Source organism: Fulmarus glacialis, unplaced genomic scaffold (genome assembly GCF_000690835.1).
Source record: "Fulmarus glacialis isolate BGI_N327 unplaced genomic scaffold, ASM69083v1 scaffold17947, whole genome shotgun sequence".
Taxonomy (NCBI): domain Eukaryota; kingdom Metazoa; phylum Chordata; class Aves; order Procellariiformes; family Procellariidae; genus Fulmarus; species Fulmarus glacialis.
In genome coordinates this window covers 7,812-27,687 of record NW_009222785.1, presented here as the reverse complement: position 1 = coordinate 27,687, position 19,876 = coordinate 7,812, and the positions used below count along the sequence as shown (strand labels likewise).

Below are 19,876 nucleotides of genomic sequence, written 5' to 3'. Positions count from 1 at the left end.
TTCCTGCTACAGGAGAGTAAGTGTCTCTTTTACAATTTTGTAGATACCTTTTTTGTATATTGGAGCTTTTTAAAGTGGTGGTCATTCCTTGATTTCTCTTTAAGGGTTGTTCTTACACAAACAAAAGACAGTGTTTCCCAAACCAAAGCATCTGCAATGATAATAAATCACTTCATTCTGAAAAATTCTCAGGCCTTTGGTTCTTTCCTTGGACTCTGCCTGCAATGTTTTGGTTAGGCAGAACTTGCATATTTAGAGAAGCCATTTGTACTGTGTTGCTCTTGTTTGCGCCCTGTTGCATCCCAGCAGAGGATGGGGCTTGACCCCTCTACCATAAGTAGGAGCAGCAGAGCTAATGAGTTCGCTCCCTTGCCGGAGCTGGAAATTTCCAATGGCTGATGGGTTTGCAGAACTGATTCTTGTCAATACCTGAAACACAGACATACTTGCCTAGTTAAACCATGTGTATTTTTGCAGTTGCTAAGATCTTCTGACTTTTTCGGGAACTGCAGTCTCAGCAGACTTACAGCTATAGCAACTTAGCAACAACTTCTGTAAATTCTCTGGAGAAGTCAGCCCAGGTACAGGTTCCCATACTCATAGCTACTTAGTTGAAAATTAACCAGCAAATCCTGCAGAAAACTTTTTTAATTATGGAAAAAGCACTAGAAGCTATATATGGACTTTGGACAGGCGTGTTTGAAAAACTCATTCTTCAGCACACTACTTAAAGCATTGCAAGAAACAGGGATGGGGCAGGGATGTACAAAAATGTGTTTCCAAATGATCTTTTCACAAAAAGGAAAAAAAAAAAAAAAATTTAGATTTTGCCCATAAAAGCTTCCTCTGCTGAAGGAAGGAAGGAAGGAAATATTGCAAGAAAATGTCGGTACCAAAATGAAGGAGATTTGGTCATGTTGAAAGTTCAAGTAGTCCCACATCTTTAACTGATGCAACTGCAGAGGCTCCCTTGCTGTAGCTTGTGTGGAAGCCCTCTTACTGCCAGTGGGCGTGATGGTGATCTCACACCAGAGTAAGTCAGGGGTGGTTGTGGGTGCATTCATGGCACAAGAACAGTGCGAAAACAGCATGAACTCAGAACCAAATCCGTCCTTGGTCACCGAGTTAAGCGTATGAGGAGTTTGTAGTGAGGCACTGTTTGCGTGTTCTCATCCCCCTGTGAGACAGCAGTGAATCACCTTCTTTCAGGTGATCCATTGCCTTACTGAGCTCGGATTGCACAAGAGACTTGACTGGTGTCAGCATGGCTGGGTATCAAATACAGTTTTGTCAGGGCAAGGACTTTTAAAGTGGAGGATGAAAGTTAGGCACCAATGTCTATAGTTGCAGTAAGTAAAATTAGTTGTTTCACTGAAGGTTCAAACATCCCTAGAAATAAAAAAGAGCAAGATTAATTTTGGGAAGGCTTAGCTCTTCTGAGGAACCTGAACATCAGGGTATCTGAAGATTTTGGCTTAGCTCTTTGCAGATGTCACAGCCCTAGGACATTTATACTGCCTTGCCATCATAATAAAACATAACCCTCGGATACCCTTTCTTTATTTATTGTTGCAGAGAGGGAGCTCCACAAAGTCTTTGAGCTCAATTGACCTTATTTTTCGGCTTGACAGGTATTTAGAGAAGACAATCCGCTCAGCCGTGGAGCAGCATCTCTTTGATGTTCATGGCTCAGGCGGCCAGAGTTCAGAGGACTCTGAATCGGGAACATCTTCAGCCTCTTCTAATGTGTCTGCCAGGCAGAGGAGGCGACACCACAAAGAGCAGGAGGAAGCCCGGAGAAACAGAGACATGTACGAGCCTGATTTCTTTGTTTTGGAAAGTATATTTGATTAAGTGTACCCTAGTCATGTCCTCTTATCAAGGCAATGCTTAGTTCTGTTACGAAATGCACTAGCCCTTGCCCTGGGTTGAAAGTGCAGAGCAGACTGCAGTGCCTGTGCGGAGCTCCGTTGCATCAGTTAGAGCTGGGAAATGTGGAGTTTATTAGAGGTCATGGAGTGGGGCAAAGCATGATAAGAATCCGATTTTTTTAAGCAGTATAGTAGAGTTTTTAATTACAGTACTTGGAATTGTTTAATTACAGTATTTATTGCTTTAGTGGAAATTCCCAAGCAGTTGGCCCTATCGCCTGTAACTAACTTTAGATAAAAACATTGGGTTTAGGTGCTTTTCTGAATTCAGAATGTCTTCAAAAATGAGATCAAGTTCCCCTTTTGTATGTGAAGGCACAGCTTATGTTTGGGTTTATTGAGGAGGCTTCGGAGTTTGTCTGAAGTAGAAAAATCTTCCTTTTGATTAATCAGAATTTAAGAACTTTTATCTACCCTGTTACACAAAGTTTAAACATGATTTAATGGTGAATTTCATTAAATGTCTGTCAAAGAGTAAAAATAATACCTATTTTTCCTTTCATACTCCTCTACTTGTGGCATATATTGTGTGGTACAAATGTGTTATCACCACAGCCTTAACAAACACTTGGCCCGAGGCATAGCTATCTTTGAGGAACTCTAACTGCAGACTTTGCAAGGCCATGATCTAATCAGTGCTTACACATATGTCTAGCTTTAACACAGCGCTAGTTCTTGTAAAGAATGTGTATACTTGACTGTTGCTAGGATTGCAAGTTAGATTCCAAAATAAATATCTTGTCTCTTCTTGTTTTTTCCTGGGTGCTGAATTCCCCAAATCCTATTGGATCTGCACCTTCCTATACGAAGCCACTTTTATACAGGTGCATAACTGTCAGTACCTCATGTTAATATTGCAGCCATGCTATTTCCCAAAATGTGTCAATGCTACTGTTGTGAAAAAAAATCCATAGTTACAAAATAAAAAGCCATTTCCATAGTGAATGGAAATATGCTGTGAAGATGGACTGGGAAATTAGCACTTACAACTCACCAAAGTATCTGGCAGCAGTTCTGAAGTAGTTTTTCTTGTTTAGTAGCCCTGCTGACAGGCTTCTCAGGTAAGTAGGTCAGAGACTGGCTAGTGTACGTGTTTGGAAGCATATAGTACTGCAGGGCTTTTTTTCAACATTGTGTTACAGAGCTGCCTTTAGACGCAGTTGGTTGACGCAGTTGTTCAGGTTCAGTCCATAAAGCTGGAGCCAAGGATTTAAAGCACATCGGAAGTTTTGAATGCTGGCTAGGGTTCAAATTATTTTCCCTGGTTCCCTTACATCAGATTGCTGGAACTCCTTTGGGTGAATTATGAAAATTGGGAATTCCTTTCAAAACTTCTTTCTATTGTTGTTGTTTTGATTGTTAGTGACTTCATCTCCTTGCCCTGTGATAGATCACAAGAGGATTTGTAATGTCACAAGATGGGACTTCAGACAGGAAGAGTGTTTATTGCAAACACACATACGTGAACACCCAGGCTTTGCAGACTACATGCTCTACATGCTATGTATATATAATTGGTCTGCTCAGGGGTTTGTAAAAACTTCCACAGAGGCAAATATGTTATCTTAGAACTTTAATCATAGATTTATAATACCTCTTTGTATCTCTCTTCCACCACCAAAACCTAAGAGATTCATGATCTAGAAAACCATTGGAACTTTCTGGTTTTGTTTTTGATCTGAATGCTTTGTCATGCTGCCACTGTCCAGATACTACAGAGTAAGTGGTTTCTTGTCACACCAGTGCAAGTCTAGATAAATTCTCCTGCTGTTCATGAAAGCAGGCTTTGGAGTCGCACAGCACTGTATAAGGCAGCCGCGCATACAACAGTTAGCAAATGTTCTAGTTTCAATGTCAAGTGTAAGCAGCTTGCCTTTAGCCTCCAGCAGGGTAGGATGGTGAAGAATGAGATGCATTGTGTTTCTCCTGTTCCCATAATGCAGTGATGTGTTATGTATGTGTGTCTTCATTATTGCACAAAGTAGAGGGAAGACTACTAAGCAGGTTGTGAAGGGAAAACTGCATGCTGAAGGACGCAGGAGCCTAATTGTGCAGGGCAAGATAAACCATACGCCAGGCTTCTGGAAAACAGCACACACCCTGGTAGCCCAGAGAGTCCCAGCTAGCACATCACGTGATGACTTAAAGCTAGCTGTCCCGTTCACTTCCCAACATAGCAGAACAGTCCTCTGTCCTAGCAGTTGTGTTGCCATTGCAGAGATGCATTCCCTTTCCTGTTTTGTGTAATTCCCAAATCGGAATCAAGCATTTGGCTGAAGCACCACAGTCCTGCTCTTGCATTTGAGAATATGAATAAGAGGGCCTATTATGTGGTGTCATGCACCAAAGGAGATCTTTGGACCGCAGCTGTGAATCACTTTTCTAAATTAAAAGCACGTGTCTCAAAGGAAAATATGTTGCGTATTCTCTATAAAAATACCACAGACAGCCAGGAGCTAGTCCAGCTTCCATGTGAAGTCAATGGGATTCTCTGCATTGGCTTTAGTGGGAACTGAATCAAGTCCCAAATGTTGATCCTCACAGCTTTCTCACCTGAGGTGTATACAGCTGGCTTTCACTCCTCAAAGGGATCTGTCATTGCACAGTGTGTGTTGTTCGCTGTAGTAGGAAGAACCAGAGATACTGGTTTCGTAGGGCGTAGAAGATGTTGCCGGAACTGCACCAGTCAGCGTGATGCATTTCTCTATTGCTACCATAAATGTAGCGGGAGAATGTTTTAAACAACCTCTTGTTGTAACATCCCTTTTCTTTTTAGGGAAGTTGTCAACAAAGAAAACATTCCCTCTGGATTTGGCAATCTTGAAGACTGTATTCTAGCTGCTCAAGAAGTAGAAAAATTACAAGACAACAGCTCCGGATATCTTAGTGAAAGGAATAAACCAAAACGGCAGAAATCCAGCACCAAGCTTTCAGAGCTTAATGACAACCAGGACAGTCCTGTGGTAAGCCGGGATGCTGTACTATTTGATGCCTAGTACTAGGGTGGGAAAAAGTCTTTTTTTGATTTCAGTGCACATCTGGTTCGGTTGGGTAGCCATTTTTGCCTACAGTACAAGCATAAGTGGCTATTTTGGACTATGGGGAACACTGGGTCCCGCACTTGTGACGAGGCAACTGAGAAGCCGTATTTCTGCTACGATCCTCTTACTCCATCCATGGTCATTTTCTCTTCCCACAACTTTTTGCTTTTTTCTTCTGAATTCAGAGAAGCATTTTGGAAAGAGAAAAAGGAAGTAAGTCTTTTTCCCAGACTTCCAAAAGTCTCGCAAGGAGGTTGGAACCTCAGATGTAGGTTCACATGTTTAGGTCAAGCTTATTTGTATATTCCTGCTAAGTTCTGAAACCATAGATCGCAAGTGACTTCTTGCTAATGAGATGACAAAGGTGTTTTATGCCTTTTCCCTAAAGTCTGTGTGTTACTGTGGTGTTTGCAATTTGCAAAACACTTTGGATTGTGTTGGTCCAAAAGATGATCACTCTAGCTGCCTTTTACTGAGGCGGTAAATGACACCGATATAACGACCTAAAAATCTGGAATACTGTAGAATTTGCCCAGCATATTCTTGTGTGACCTTCACGGTAGAAGACAGTTTGCCAACTTTTACAAGCTGTAGAATAAAACTGATGCACCCTCCTTCCGTCTCAACCAAACCAGACACTGATTATAGTGTCAGCAGTTGAGAAACTGTACTGTGCTTCAACGCAGGGTGTGCTTACAGTGGCAGAAGTGCTATGCATCCGGTGCCTGGCACTGGTACACGGTGACTAGTAACAGTGAAAGCTGTGTGAAAAGACTGTCCTTCCAAGCTATAGGGCATTTCCTTTGTTGTACATGATTAAGTTTTAGAGCCTGTTGTGAGTGAGTTCCTTCTTAATGTGACATTGTGTTGGGACTCATTTTGTTTAGGTCACAAAGTTGCAATGATCTGATGCTCTTACCCTGTGCAGAGATTATAGAGAGAGGCAGATTTGGCTTCTCTTTGTGATAAAAAGAAGGCAAGATGCCAAAAATTTTAGGCTGCGCTTAGATTTAGCGCTCAATATCAGTAACCTATTTATGTGATACTTCATGAAAGAGCACAGTGAGATAGACACACTCTCACTTTGTGTCTTTGCTTGTAGCAATGGACTTTAAGATAGGCAAAGGTCAAGTGCTTACACTCTTTTCTGCACCTCTTCTCTGTACCTGTGGTGTGTAAAGCAGTTTAAATGTAAATGAGAATTTGACTCAGGATTTGGGAAAGGAAAGACTGACAGAAGTGTCCACTTTTGCTGTGGACCTGAAAAACATTCATGAAGTCTTAAAACATGCCCAGAAGAAATGTCCTCAAACTTACCTGTGTCCACTGGACTTTTCCCTGCCCCTCATTTTTGGATCTCTTGAGGGGCAAAGGCTGAAAGGAACATAAAATGAACTAACCTTGCACAAAAAGCGCTTTGACCAAGATGACCATCAGTGTGGTTCTTGCTTGCTTTGCTAGAGGAAGTGTCGCAGTGGGATTGTCAACTGGGAGTATTGTTATGAAACAGCTTGCAGTGAGCCCGGTGTTACTCTTTTTGAAGAGCAAAGGCAGCTTTTTAAGTTTTCATGAGTGCGCTTATTTCATACTTGCATTTCAGAGACTGCCAGCAGGATGTGTGGTGGTTTAGCTTTCTTTTGGCTACATCTTTACACTTCAAATAATAACCCAAATTAGACTACCTGCTTGGAGTATCAAAGGACATAACCTGCACCTTAGCATTTATTAATAGGCCTTCGTCATGTAAACAAGTTTGTGATGTTGTGTCTTCTTAGCCACCATTTTCTGAGCCTTCCTGCCTTTCAAAGCCTGAAAGAGTATGTAGGACAGTGTGTGGAAGCTTTCCTCTTAGCTGTCTAATTGCATCTGACTCAAAAGTCTAAGTCAGCGGTGAAAAATCTGTCAGTTCCGCTTACCAAAGCGTTTGAGCAAACCAACCACAAAGCATTAAAAGCTTGTAGCTGCATTTCAGAGACATGGTAGCCAGGTACCAGTAGGACTTGAAGAATCATATTAAGTAAGGCTGAAATGACTGAGCTGTGTCACCTCATGGGGCTGGAGGTGTAGCAGGTGAGACAGGGCTGTGACTGCCCCAAGAAGTCTGTGCACGCAGTTCCTGGGGCCCAGGGCAGGGACCACACTCCATTCTACTGGCTGACTTTCCTCCTATTTAAGAGGGACTTGCCCAAAAACCAGGGTAGAAAACCTCCTGGACATGTGCCTGAAGTGGCAACATGGCTTGTCTTCACAGTACTTTCTCAAGCTCTTAGAGGACAACAGCATTAATGTTCCTAATGGTAGCCAAGACAAATTTCAGAACAAGTTGTCATAACCAGTTGAATTTCTCGCCCTGCATTCGTATTAGCACAACTTAACATTACCTCTGTGCGTATAGCAGTCTTTTTGCATTCTTCTGCCCATTTAAGAAGAAACTGGGGAAGGGTTTGGCTGAAAAGGGGAGTATTTTCTAAGATGAGCATAAGGAGTCCTGCTAGGAAGATGCTGTGGATTTTGGTACCTGCTCTTACAGGACTTGGACACATCACAGAATTGCTCTCAAGCTCAGCCTGTCTGTCAGTCTGTAAAATGGGAACTGGCGGGGTACCATGCAGCATTATTCTGTTAAACATTTTGAGGCCATCTGATGAAAGAGATGAAGCAGTGAGCAGTTGGTTTTTTTGCAGGTTATGGGCAATAAAGTGTGGGTTTTGTTTTGTTATAAATGTGCAGCAGGCAGTAGTCTGATTTTTGTCTTGTTTTGAGAAGTCCTGTTGGATATTTCTATATTCGAACTGTTTAATGGCCTGCAGCTTGAATCTATTTCTCTTATGTATCTTACTGCTTTAACATTTGCTGTATTACAGAGTATGGAAAGCTTTAGCTCATCCAGGCCTATAGACAGAACAGGACCTGATGACATGGAAATTTTATCTGAAGAAAGGTGATTTTTTTGGTTTTTTGGGTTTTTTTTAAATATATGTATGTTTTATTTTCCCTGTGGTTGTAGTACAGCCTAGGAGATCTTCTACCAGTCTATGAGGGTGACATTTAGTTATGCTGCAGAACAGCATTACCCACCATGTTAGCTTCAAAGTAGAACTGTATGGAGGCACTGCATATGTTGTGTGGGCTCTGCCCAGCAGCATACGCCACGAAGACTCTTCTCCCAGCCTGTTAGGAATGGCACTGAAGATGCTGATGGTGCAGACTTGAAAAGAAGTCAGCTGTGAAGCACCTGAACCAGCATGCTCCACACAGGGGACTGCAGGGCCTGTCTCACCTGGCCTCTGGGTTGGGAATCTAGCTCTTCTCTTTATGCGTCGCTCTTCTGCGAGAGCTGTACAGCCCCACTCTGCTCGCCTGAGATGACAATTCCTCTCCAGAGTTATGTTTGTTGGGAGAGTTGTATTGGTTTGGATTAAGGGCACTGGACTTAAATGAAATTACATTTTTCACAAATAGCTCCTGAGAGGAAGCAAAAATACATAGTTTAGCAGCCTGAAGTGCTGCAGCCCAGAGTGTCCCTTCATTTACTGAATGAGTTAGTAAGTGTGCAGCAGTAGCAAGAATCTAAAAACTTGTGTGTGCAGAAGTCCTGCTTGTTTTTGTTACAAGTCTGGTTTTGTATTTGTAATATGTTGGTTTGTTTTTGTTTTTTTGTAGCAAAGAAAGTGAAAACGATGAGGTTTTTTTCAGGCACTCTCAGGTTGGTATTTTTTGGTTTTTGTGTTTCAGTTTTGTGCTCTCTAAACGGGCTTTTTTATTGAGTAGAAAAAAGTAGTTAGGCATATAGTTCTGTGAAATTTTGTTTCTCCCAGAGAAATGGAGTTAGCATTTGCTTTTTCTTTCCTTTCTCTCTGCTTTTTATTTACATAATTTAGGGAGGCTCTCAGCCACTGAGGAGTCTGAAGGCATCTGCTTCAGTCCCTTCAATCCCTCCTTGCCAAAAAGGGAAGTGTCACGGAAGTCAGCACTTCGGTTTAAGTGACGCCAAGTTCCCTTTTAATCATTGCAAACAGGGTGTGTGACTGGTTATCTCCCAGGGTAGTAAGATTAGCTTGTCTCTCTTGATTTCTCTAAAATCATTTGGTCTTTTATTTATGATTTCCCAATGCGGCCTGTTACCTTTGAACATAGGTGTCTGTGATCCATTTGTCTTAGAAAACTGGATCATCTCCTGCTTCACTCTGAGGGTTGGTGATTGGGATGGATGTCAGGAAGGGAGATGGGACTTTGATGGCAATATATTTTTCCCCAACTTTCCGTTTCTGCTCAACACCTACCTCCTGCATTCACTTTATGGTGTTTTTCATCTAACTGTTCAGCAAAGCAAAGATTGGCGTTGGGTTAGGTGAACACCTTTGCAGTCACTGGTTCATTTGGGTTTGCTTGAAACAACTCTATACAGCCAAGCATTTAAAATACTAGGGAGAGTTATCTGAGGCACCTCTCCCTCAGTTGTGCACTCATTTTAGAGGAGCACAGTAAAACAGCTGTGGACAATGTCTGGTTTCTCTGGCCGCATGGAGTTAACTGAGGGCTGATAGTTTTTTTTAAACTAGCCTTCTCTTGTGTTTTTTTAAAAATAAAAGCCACTATGCATTTATTGTCTTTGAAAGACTTCATTTCTGGTAGGTATTATTTCCATCTAGCAAAGGTAAAAGAGATTATTTGCTAGCAGCTGGGCTCTGACCAGCTGTGTTGTAGCTGGAGAAGTTCATGGGACACTGAAACATGTAACCTCTGCAAGGGGTGTTCACAACTGCCTTTGATCACTGCTCTGAGTGGGCTTAGATGGATCTCCTACTTTGCTCACAGAGGGTCAGTAATCCGCAATGATCCTGCACTTGCTCGTGAGCTGTTGCATTTTCCGGAGCGTGGATTTTGCACCACCTTGTTCCTCATGTACCGGCTTGCATGTGGGGAAGGTGCTGTCACTTTCATGCCACACAATACTCCCATTAAGCTTTTAAGTTAGTCTGGGAGAGGTATATTTGAATATGAAATCATAATCTTAAAATAAACTTCTCCTTAGAAGAGTTTTAAAATCTAGAATTTTAACTGCAGGAGAAGACATAGCCTTAACCCAGAGATTGTATTATATAGGAATTACAAGGTCAAGAAAATGTTACATTCCTGCAGCGTAGTTTTACATTCCTTTTCCCTTATAAGCCTTTTTCTTAGGGCAGCTTAAAGACATACCTTTCCTAACAAACAACTCATTCAGGATGAGGAAAGGACAGGGACTTTCTTACTCTTTTCTCTTTCTCACCCTGTCTCCAATCTGAAGATACTAGGAAAGGTATTTGGAATTTGCCATAGCTACCAGTTGTGCAGACTCGGTTCCCCATGAGGCAGTAAAAATACTTGAAACACATGTCCCGAATGAATTTTCAGTGCTTTTGTAGCCTTCATAATCTGCCCTTGGAAGTAGCTAAGCTCCAGGATGTAGACTGTGATTTGAAAAACACAGGTTTCTAGTACCCAGATTTTGATAAGGGAAGGGTGTTTAAGATTTACACCAACATGGCAACAAGTGTAGAGGGGGATTGGCATGACTCAGGAGTAAGGCAGCAGAATGGCTGTGCTCTTGCATCAGATTGTATTACCAAGAGGTGCTTAAGGATGCTTGCTGCTTGTCATTATAACGGATGATCGGATGTAAGGGAAGCGAGCCTTCTAAATAAAATTGATTTGAATCCACACGTAATCAAACAGAATACAACTTCCTCATCAGAATTCAAAGGTCTTTCTGTTGCCATTTGTTTCTAGCTGCTTGAGCTACTCTTTATGCTGAGTCTGCTTTGGAGCAGGGAGAATGAAAGCACTGACTTCTCCCAAAGTTACTTAGATCTGTAGTTACTGGTACCTGCAAAGCATGGCTGCAAAAGCAGCTTCTAAAAAGCAGAACTCGGGTGCCTAGTTTGAAGATTTTTTTTTTTTTTTTAATGGTCATTTATGTAATATCCGCAGTGCACTATGACTGCCAGCTGCTACTGAGATCATCAACTTGCTGCCCCTTTGGTTTGTAAGAAATTGTGGCACATCCATACCTAAAGCACAGTAGTTCTCCACTACTTGATTTTTGTCCTGGAGGTTGGCAACTGGTGGCATCAGGAAACCAACAGGAAAATAAGTGATGGGAATACTGAATTATCTACTACTCTATGGGTTTGGAGCGTTAATGCAAAGAAGGTTAAACATCTGCTTTCTTGAGTCTCCTGGGTTTGTACCACCATTGTTCTTCAGAATGCCTAATGATTTATTCATTGTATTAGAGGCTGCATCAGTGAGCAAGGAAAGGAGAGTAACTGGCTGCAGGCACAGAACAGGCCTGTTCCTGGTTTTAAACAGCTTTTAATACTTCCAACAACTGAGGTGACTTTAGAAGGAAGATATTGATATGATCTTTCTAATATATCTGTAATGGAAATGTTTACCCATCTGGGAAGTGCTCTTATATCTAATACAGATACCTTTTAAGAGTCTTAGTAAGTCAGGAGACTGTACACTTTTTGTAGAAAGACATTTAACTCTATAATTAGTATCAGTGGTGGTGATGGGATGGTATTTTCAGGTTGCTCCCTTCGAAATTGTTAAAATCTACATAAGTTTCTCTCTTCACACTTCTTGATGTTATTAAAAATAGCACCTATTTTGAAACTTACTGCTTTATTTCTTTCAGCCTTAAAATACTGTGCTGGCAATTTAAATGCAGTTTATCAACTGGTACAGTTTGTTCTTTAGTAAATTTAGAAGACTGCCTGTTTCTGGCCACTGACCAGTCTTTCTGTTTGTAATGTACACTGACTATTTAGATCCTGGCAAGAAATTTGTTACTGGACCTTAAAGAAATATTTAAGTCCTCCCGACCTGGAAGCAGCTTAAAAGATATTGAATGGTGAATTAGCATTTTTCCATGTACAGCTCTCACAATAAACACGTTTGTAATCAGATTTAGTGTCAAGCTGTACGAGTTATTAGTGCTTGGCAAACTGTCATCTAGTGTTTCCTTTTGTTATAATGTTTCAAAAAGGCGATTTATTGAAATGAAAAGAAAATACAAATCTTATGCAAATAGGATGCAGAACACTTTTTACAAATACCAGGGTGTTCATCACCCGGGTTTTTAGAACCATAGAACAGCCCAGGTTGGAAGGGACCTCGAAATATCACCTGGTCCAAGCTTTAGTGGGAAAGGGAGCCTAGATGAGATTATCTAGCACCCTGTCCAATTGCAGGGATTGATGGGATTGAATCCAGTTAAAAACATTTATTCATATGATTTGTCTACTGAGCAGGTTTTTTCCCTCTCTACATGAAGCTTACTTGTTTTTCTCTGGTCAAAGGGGAAAAAAACCAAAACACATCATTAGCTTTATGCAGATTAAAAAAATTAAATGTGCCTTAGTGGCATGTGCTAAGGATATTGATTTAGTACAGTTTGGCTATGCTTCTGGGTTCACAAGTAAAATACGTCCAAATGTACTGGTTATTTTCTTTAGGCCCGTTTTCTTTGCACATCAGCATATGCAGATTGCTAACTAGATTATCAAAATACCTGCAGGGGGAAAATCTGCATCTTGACTACCTGCTAGACTATATTTGAGAGAATTATGCCTAAACTGTTCTTACGAAGATCAAATAGTTTATATAGTAATGTAATGCTGTCTATTTGGATAGCTCTGTGTTTGTTGGTGTGTTGATACATATCACACTATACGTTTATGTACGTGCGTTACACTTCCTTTTCCCTACTGCCCTCTGTGAGGCATTACAGCTAATTTATTTTAGAGTGACAAAACTGCTTGTGTCATCAAGCACTATTACAGACACGCGCACTGTGTATCTGGATTGTGGGAATGGCAGTGATTTCTGCATAAATGCACACGACGTGTGGTATGTGCAGGGGTGAATAGTAGTGAAACAAACAGCAGTTGCTTCTAGGTAGTGCTAAATGATGAATCATTTACTTGACAGCATTCTGCCTTTTTTTTTTTTCCCCTAAGTCATTGGATGCTTGTGTGAATTTTTTGGCTTTTTCCCAGAGTCCACACTGCTTCCAGCTGAGATGCCAAACCCCACTGCCGTTTGGATTTGCGCAACACTGCTTTAATACCCAGAGCTCCTCCATAAATAGTTCTGCTCTCCCCACGCCTAGCTAGAAAACAACCACAGGAAATCGGGGAATGTGCAGTCAGCACAGCTTAGCTGGCACTAATTGATCTGAGCCAGCACAGCCTGCATGAGAACATTCATGTACGTAGCCTGCACTGCTTGCTGTCTGCGGCTGCTACCTCAGGAGCTCCCGTGCCTGCTTTTTAGAAGACACCATATTGCTACAGCCTTACAACAGCAGCAGCGTTTTTGTTGTTGCTCCAAGGAGTTGCACTCCTGTAGGAAGTGCATGCAGCCACCCCCTCTCTCTCCCTTTCTCTCTGCCTTCCTCCCTCCCTTTTCATCCCAATCAATTACTGGAGGCTTGTTCAGCTGCATGCAGTTGTCAGGGCAGGCAGTCTTGGGAACTTGCAGTGGCTTTCTAAAGAAGAAAAAATTCAAGGAAGGCAGATGGACAGATGTTTTTACCGGTGTGAGTGAGCAATTAGTACGTAGGGGTCAACGAGCAGGGAATTTGGATTTGGAGCTGGAAACGTCAGGGTCTGTTTGTTTGGATCTTTTTAGCTAAAGGCATGAGCTTACTGCTGCTGTGACTGCAGGGTTTTTTTTTTTCCTCCTCTGCCTCCTGAAACATTTTTTTTCTTTCTCTCTCATTTCTGTGGGTGTATGGGAATATAGCTGACTTCAGGTATGAAGATTCAAGAGCATCCAAGCGTTCCTGAAAACAAGTTGCAAAGAAATCAAGATGGTGATGATCAGGAAAACAGCTTTGTGTCAGAAGTGCCTCGGCTGGATTTGACAGCACTGTGTGATGACAGCAACTGGGAAGGTAGGATTGTGTGATGGCTGATCATATGAGTGAAACGAGAGAGAGGGAAACCTGAGTGGGTTGGGTATATCTTTATATGATCATGTTCCCTTGCCAAAAACAGCAGGAAAGCAATTTTGTCCTGAACATGGAACTGAAAGTTTGGAGAGCGAAATACTGGATGGGTACCAATTCTAATTGTCACTTAGAGGAAGAAAAATAATTGTTTTATTCTTGAAGTTATTTCATGTGCTGTTTAGTACTGTTATGTGCCTGAGTGTTTCAGGATACTTATTTCTTGGTGGCTGGCACTCGAATATTAAGCTAGACTGCCCTACACTTCAAAGAAACTGGGTATTTCACAGTCTAAAAGGAACTTCCTTCTTCCTCCCTTTTCTTCCACTTCAATCATTATTTGGAAATAATGATTTGGATCTGAAAAGCACAACTGGAAAAAAGGCTGTCTATCTGCTAGTCTGTCTTTTGATGGCTCTTACAAACAACTTCTTTTTTTATCTATGCTGTGAAAAAATTCTGATCACCAGCTCAAACGGCAGTGTTAAATTGCATGTGGTTTAAATTATTTTAATATTGTTTCTTAGTTCTCATCTCCAGAGTGCGTGCTTGGTTGGCTGTTTGCGCTGACACACTTAGGAGTGGGAAATCTGGGGGAACTTTGGTGCCACAAACCCCAATTTCATTTGAAATTGAGATTAATTGAAGGTGTCCAGCACCTCTGGGATCACACCCTTTTTCAATTACTGAGTATGTCTCTGTGTACAAGCAAGAATTCTTCTGTTAGCTTGTGCTTTAGGAGTGAAAGAGGGACTTTGACAGGGAAGAAACAGGAAAATGCAAGTCTGGTATTTTAATAAAGCAAGAGGGGGAAAATGTGTAACTAATTTATTGCTCTAAAAAAACAGTCTCTGAGGAACACTAAAAAGTTAAGTTCTCTGCTCCTGCCTCCACAGCGTACGTGACCTAGTATATTTTGCCTTTCCCTCTAGGAGGGCAGTAGTTATGACGCTTCAGGCATGAGTAAAGATGGCTTTTGATTCAGCCAGGCAACTAGTCACCATGGACGGGAGAGAAGTTCTCCACTTGCTTGCTAGGCGGGGATTCCCTGGGTGGTATCACCACGCATGCAGCATGGCTGATCAAAGAGCCGTGGAAGGGCTCCCAGGAGACCACGGCTGCCTTATGTGTTTGCTGAGATGCTAATTAGCACTGCCCCGCAGGGTCTCGAGCCAGGGTGAGCACGTCTGTGTTCTCAGAGGTGATATGTGGCTTCAGCCGTCATGTGAACCTTTGGAAATAATGACACTTCTTTTTTTTTCTTCCTGGATTACTAATGGGAGTCATATGAATGCATGAAGGGGAGAACGCAGCTCCCTTCTGTCTGCCAGAGGCTCTCCCATTGTATGAAATAAGTTGCACCTTTGGTACAACTCCCTCTTCGTAGGCATGCTCTTATTTTTGGATTCTAGCTTTCTTGACCTGCAAATATGAAAAGGATTATGAGCATATGTGACTGTGTGCTTCTCTCTGATTCTTCCTTCCTCCGTTCTGTTCACATGTATTTCACAAGAGGAGGAGGTGGGCAGTTGCAAAAGAATCAGCTGTCTGGGGTGAGAGAGATGTCGTCTAAAATACTTGCCTTCCAGAATCACCATTTTGTTGGCGCAGATGAAGGAGCAGCAAAATGGTGCCTTCGGTGTCTCAGCAAGGAAAGACTGAGTCTTTCCTAGCTGTGGATGTGAAATCAAGCTTGCAGCAGCCAGGAAGGGGAAGATGTTAATGTCAACTCTCAGACTGCTTCTGCAGCTAATGGCAGACTCTGTCGTGGAGACTGGCTTTTCAAGGCAGGGTTGTACCACTCATCTGCAGCTCTAGCAGACAAGGCATCCTCCCTTCCCCAGCCAGCCTGTGTCACTCAAACCTTCACACATCTCTTCAGGATCTGTTCCGCAGCTCTGGTTGCATCCCCAGTAAAAAGGGAAAGGACTGTGCCTCCAAATGCAGTAACACAGAGTTACTTATTTCTTTGCTCTAGCATATTTGGTAGGTCCATCTCTCAGGAAATTATCCATTTCTCCAGGACATAGTTGAGCTGACTTTTGGGGGCAGGGCCCTCTGTATCACACTGCAGGAGATACAGAGCATGTAGAGACCAGGGCAACTGCTGGGCCTTTCACAAATGGCTTGTGAGAACAATTACAGGTTGAGGGGTTGCCTTCAGCTGTAGCTGTCACTGCCTCCAGTCAAATGTTAGGAAAGGGCCTTGAAGAATGGGCACAAAATTATGCAAGACAACATTGTCCATTGACTAGCTTTTATTTGTCAGTCAGGCAGACTTCCTTTCATGTTAAGACCAGAGCTGCCTTAAAAATCCTGATTCAGGGGCACAAAACTGTGATAACTCCTGCCAGGTGAGCTAGCAGGGCTCCCTGCCTTTTATGTTATGCTAGAAGTAGTTTTTACCAGTTTGTTGTTGGTTTTGGTTTGGTTTTTTTTTTAAGGTTCACCGCATAGTCAAATCTGTACACAGGAGGAGAGACTTGCTGTACGTCTCCAGGCTATGTTCCCTTTACCTAAAGCTGAGCAGAGAGAGGACAGAGAAATTCGCTTCCCGCTTCCTCCAGTGCATAGGCTTACACTCTGCTATGTGCCCATAGATGCTTTCTGCATCCACCTTGCCTGCTACGTATAGGAGCATACGTGTAGTAATCATCAGGCTATTGGCGTAGTACGCAGGGTGTGAGCAGTGCCCCATCCAAATTCAAGTGCTAAACACTTAGCCTAGGTGCGTTTCCCATGGTCTGAGAGAAGTATTTTACTAGTGTGCATTTGGCGGATGCAAATCCAATAGTTTTATTTTCAGGCTGGGTGTAAACCAAGCTGTCTCTGTGAACTGGGATGTCTGACTGCTACGCTTGCCTGCTAAGCTGGCCAGTCGGTGCCAGCTGAGACGGTTTGCAAGCAAGCATTTTCAGAGCTACTTCCATAGCGAAGGTTTTTAATTGTTGTGGATTACGTTTGAATCGAGTACTGTAAGCAAGGAGGACAGAGTGTTCTCTCTCAGTCCAGCACTATTGTGCCGATTTCTTACCAAATGTTTCTAATTCATGCCCAGAACTTGCTATCCTGCCCTCAAGGAAAATCAGGAAGTATGTTGCTCTCCCTAGAAGCGGCAGGCCCTGTCAGCAGCTTGGAGCTGAACAGGCGGTTCAGTAAATCAATACGATGCGTGTGATTGCTGCCTACGTCGCCTGATTACTGACGTTTTAAAAAAAGTTCTGTAGATGAGATTTCAAGCAGAGTTTGCAGTAACAAGCACTTACGAAACAATCAGCGGACATTTTTCTGCAAACTTGCAAGCTTAAAAAAAAAAAGAATAAAAGTAGACGTTTAAAACACAATTTGAGTTCTTGGTGTTGAGAATTCAAGTATTGCAGCACTGAGACCCTGAGGGTGAAGCTGATCTACAAATAGTTTCGACACTGACTTAATTGATACTTTCCCATGAAAAAAAAAAAAAAAAAGAGTAATGCAAAAAAATCCAAAGAGTACAGCAACAGGGAAGCTGGATTTAGATTTCTTTTTTTCAACACTGTGGACTTAGATACATCAGTGTATTTGCATGTGTAACACTCTTTAGCATAAGAAATCAAAAGGTGATGAAACACACTGCATTTTTATTACTATGTGTAGAAAAGAATAATTGCATTGTTTACTGATTTTATTTTATAGCATCAATATTTTAAAAATGTATTTTTTCATTGTTTATTATGACATTATATTATAAACAAAATACAAAGTTGGCTTGCTAGCTGAGAGATGTGTCATTTCAGTAACTGAAAAGGTGTGGTAGTGCTTTATTTGGGCCATTCTTTTTGATCTATGTAGAAAGAATACCTCCTAATGTATTCAAACAAAGATGTTTTCAAACAATTATTTATAAGATGAGTAAAATAGGTTGTTACTGAGCTAGTGAATGTTTTGGGGTTTTAAATTGCTTTATTCACTTCATTATGAGAGGTCTTTCTGGGGTCTTTCAAGTGGGATTTAATTCTAGGACCTCAGGTGTTGTAATTAGTTTAGGCTTTTTAATCCCTCCGGACCTACTTTGATTTACAGCAGCTAAGATTTGGCCTCCTTTGTTTGTCAGATGGGTGTGTGTAAAAGCAGTGTTAGCAGCATATATCAGCTGTGTGGCTGCGGAGAGGGAAACAGGAGATGCCCTCGGCATTTTGCCAGCTGCACCTCAGGTGGGATGTGTGTGTGGGCACCCCTCTGTTGGCCCTGCAGCCCCCAGTGACCCTGTGGCAAATACACGATGTAATGATAAAAAAAAGTCAGTTTTTGTCAGCAAGAGGGGTTGGGGCTCGCCAATAATACACCAGCTTGATACAATTAATCTTTCTTCCTTCTTGCATGATACAGATTTATTAATATCTCTAGCCCTCCGTGCAGCAGGTTGGCAGAGAGGTTGTATTGCTGTAGGCGTATGTGTGCCTACAGAGTTCTGCAGAGCAACACCTGGCAGATGGCTGACAGCTTTGTTGAAAGATAGCTGGTTGTGGGATTTTGAGAGGGAGTTGAGCACTTCTGAAGGACTGCAGCTCGATACCAGGGTATTTCACTTCTTCTGCGCCAACTTAGAAAAGGTGTACCTAAAAGAAATGCGTTGAGAGTCTAACCAAGAAATAGAAAATTTTTTTCACTCTTTCTGTGCACTGGTACAGCCATGGTGGTTAAATATTCCCAAATACTTTTTTTCATGAAAGGTTGTCATTATGGAAAATGGGGGGAAAAAATAGTGCATGGAAAGAATGTGGAGATGAGTAGAAAACAAGAGTTTTCTCTGAGCAAGAGAGATCTGTTCAAGACAGAAGATGAATAAGGATAACTTGACTCTGTCAAGTCAATGGCAAAGAAAAGGTAAAACATTTACATTCTTTACTGAGATTTTATTCTTCAATTAGCAGAAAGGGGAAAGGGTAACAACACTAATCCTGACAGCAGATACTTCAAGCCTGAACCATTAAGTCCAGGAATTTAGCAGCCTTCAGAAAAGGCTCAACACTTTGATAGCTATCTTGGATAAATGAATAACAAAAGATATTATCTATTCTGGTAAACAGGAATTGATTGATTGTGCACTGTCAGAAAAATCGGCAGCTTACCCTTAGTGGGTGCCTGTATATTTGTGCAATCCAACGATTCCAGTGCTTCCAGCTGAAGTGCCTGGCACCTGGCCAGTATGAGGGAGAAAGCAGTTGGACTACAGCTCTGGTCCACTTTGTGATCTGGTGTAGATAAAATCCATAATTCTACATACCTAAAAATGTTCCTTAATTAATTGCTGTGTTACTTTCTGGGGAGTTAGCCAGATGAGATTTTTTTCTTCTAAATACTTAAAGTCAGCAAGGGAAACAAGTTACCCATAGAGTCAGACCTTCCAGGAGCGAGGGTTAAAAACAGCTGACTGTCTATAGTGGCCATTTCTTCTGTCAAGTCTCAAATTTGATTTTTCCTTTTAGGACTTTTTTTTCCTTCTCCTTTTTAACACTTTCTCCTTTGGAACATGAGTTTCTATTTTTGGGCAGTATTTTGAAATCAATAGAATAGAAAGTACACATACCTCGGTCTCCACTAGCTTGCATAAAGTGCTTTGCTGTCTTTTGGGGTTTGACCAGAGGCCCTTTGAGCCATTGCAATTCCCTGAATGTCGCATCCTATCTGGTATATAAATCCACCTTGGGACAAAGTCACATGCATCACGCATGATTAGTAATGGCTTTGTTAGCTGGTGTGGTAGGAGCTTAATTTGGTTACAGCTAAATATGCTGCTGATTCTTCTAAGTTTTTTCCATCTATGTAAATCCCCTCATTTAACAATTTCCACGAGCAAATTCTGTTTGGGGGTGAGAGTGCATTCCAAAGATTGGAAGTGGGAGATGTCTGGAAGAATCGCG

General features: G+C 41.8%; 1 protein-coding gene across 1 annotated transcript in view; it reads left to right on the top strand.

The window, feature by feature from the left end:
- The window catches only part of LOC104079521 (protein FAM13A-like), a gene marked incomplete at both ends in the record, with an annotated part of 26,826 nt that overhangs the window by 1,449 nt on the left and 5,501 nt on the right, over window positions 1–19,876 (top strand). Inside the window, 5 exon segments of the mRNA XM_009581585.1 lie at window positions 1,576–1,811; window positions 4,708–4,894; window positions 7,837–7,913; window positions 8,636–8,678; window positions 13,769–13,919. Of these exon segments, the coding sequence (XP_009579880.1) occupies window positions 1,576–1,811; window positions 4,708–4,894; window positions 7,837–7,913; window positions 8,636–8,678; window positions 13,769–13,919 (694 nt within the window).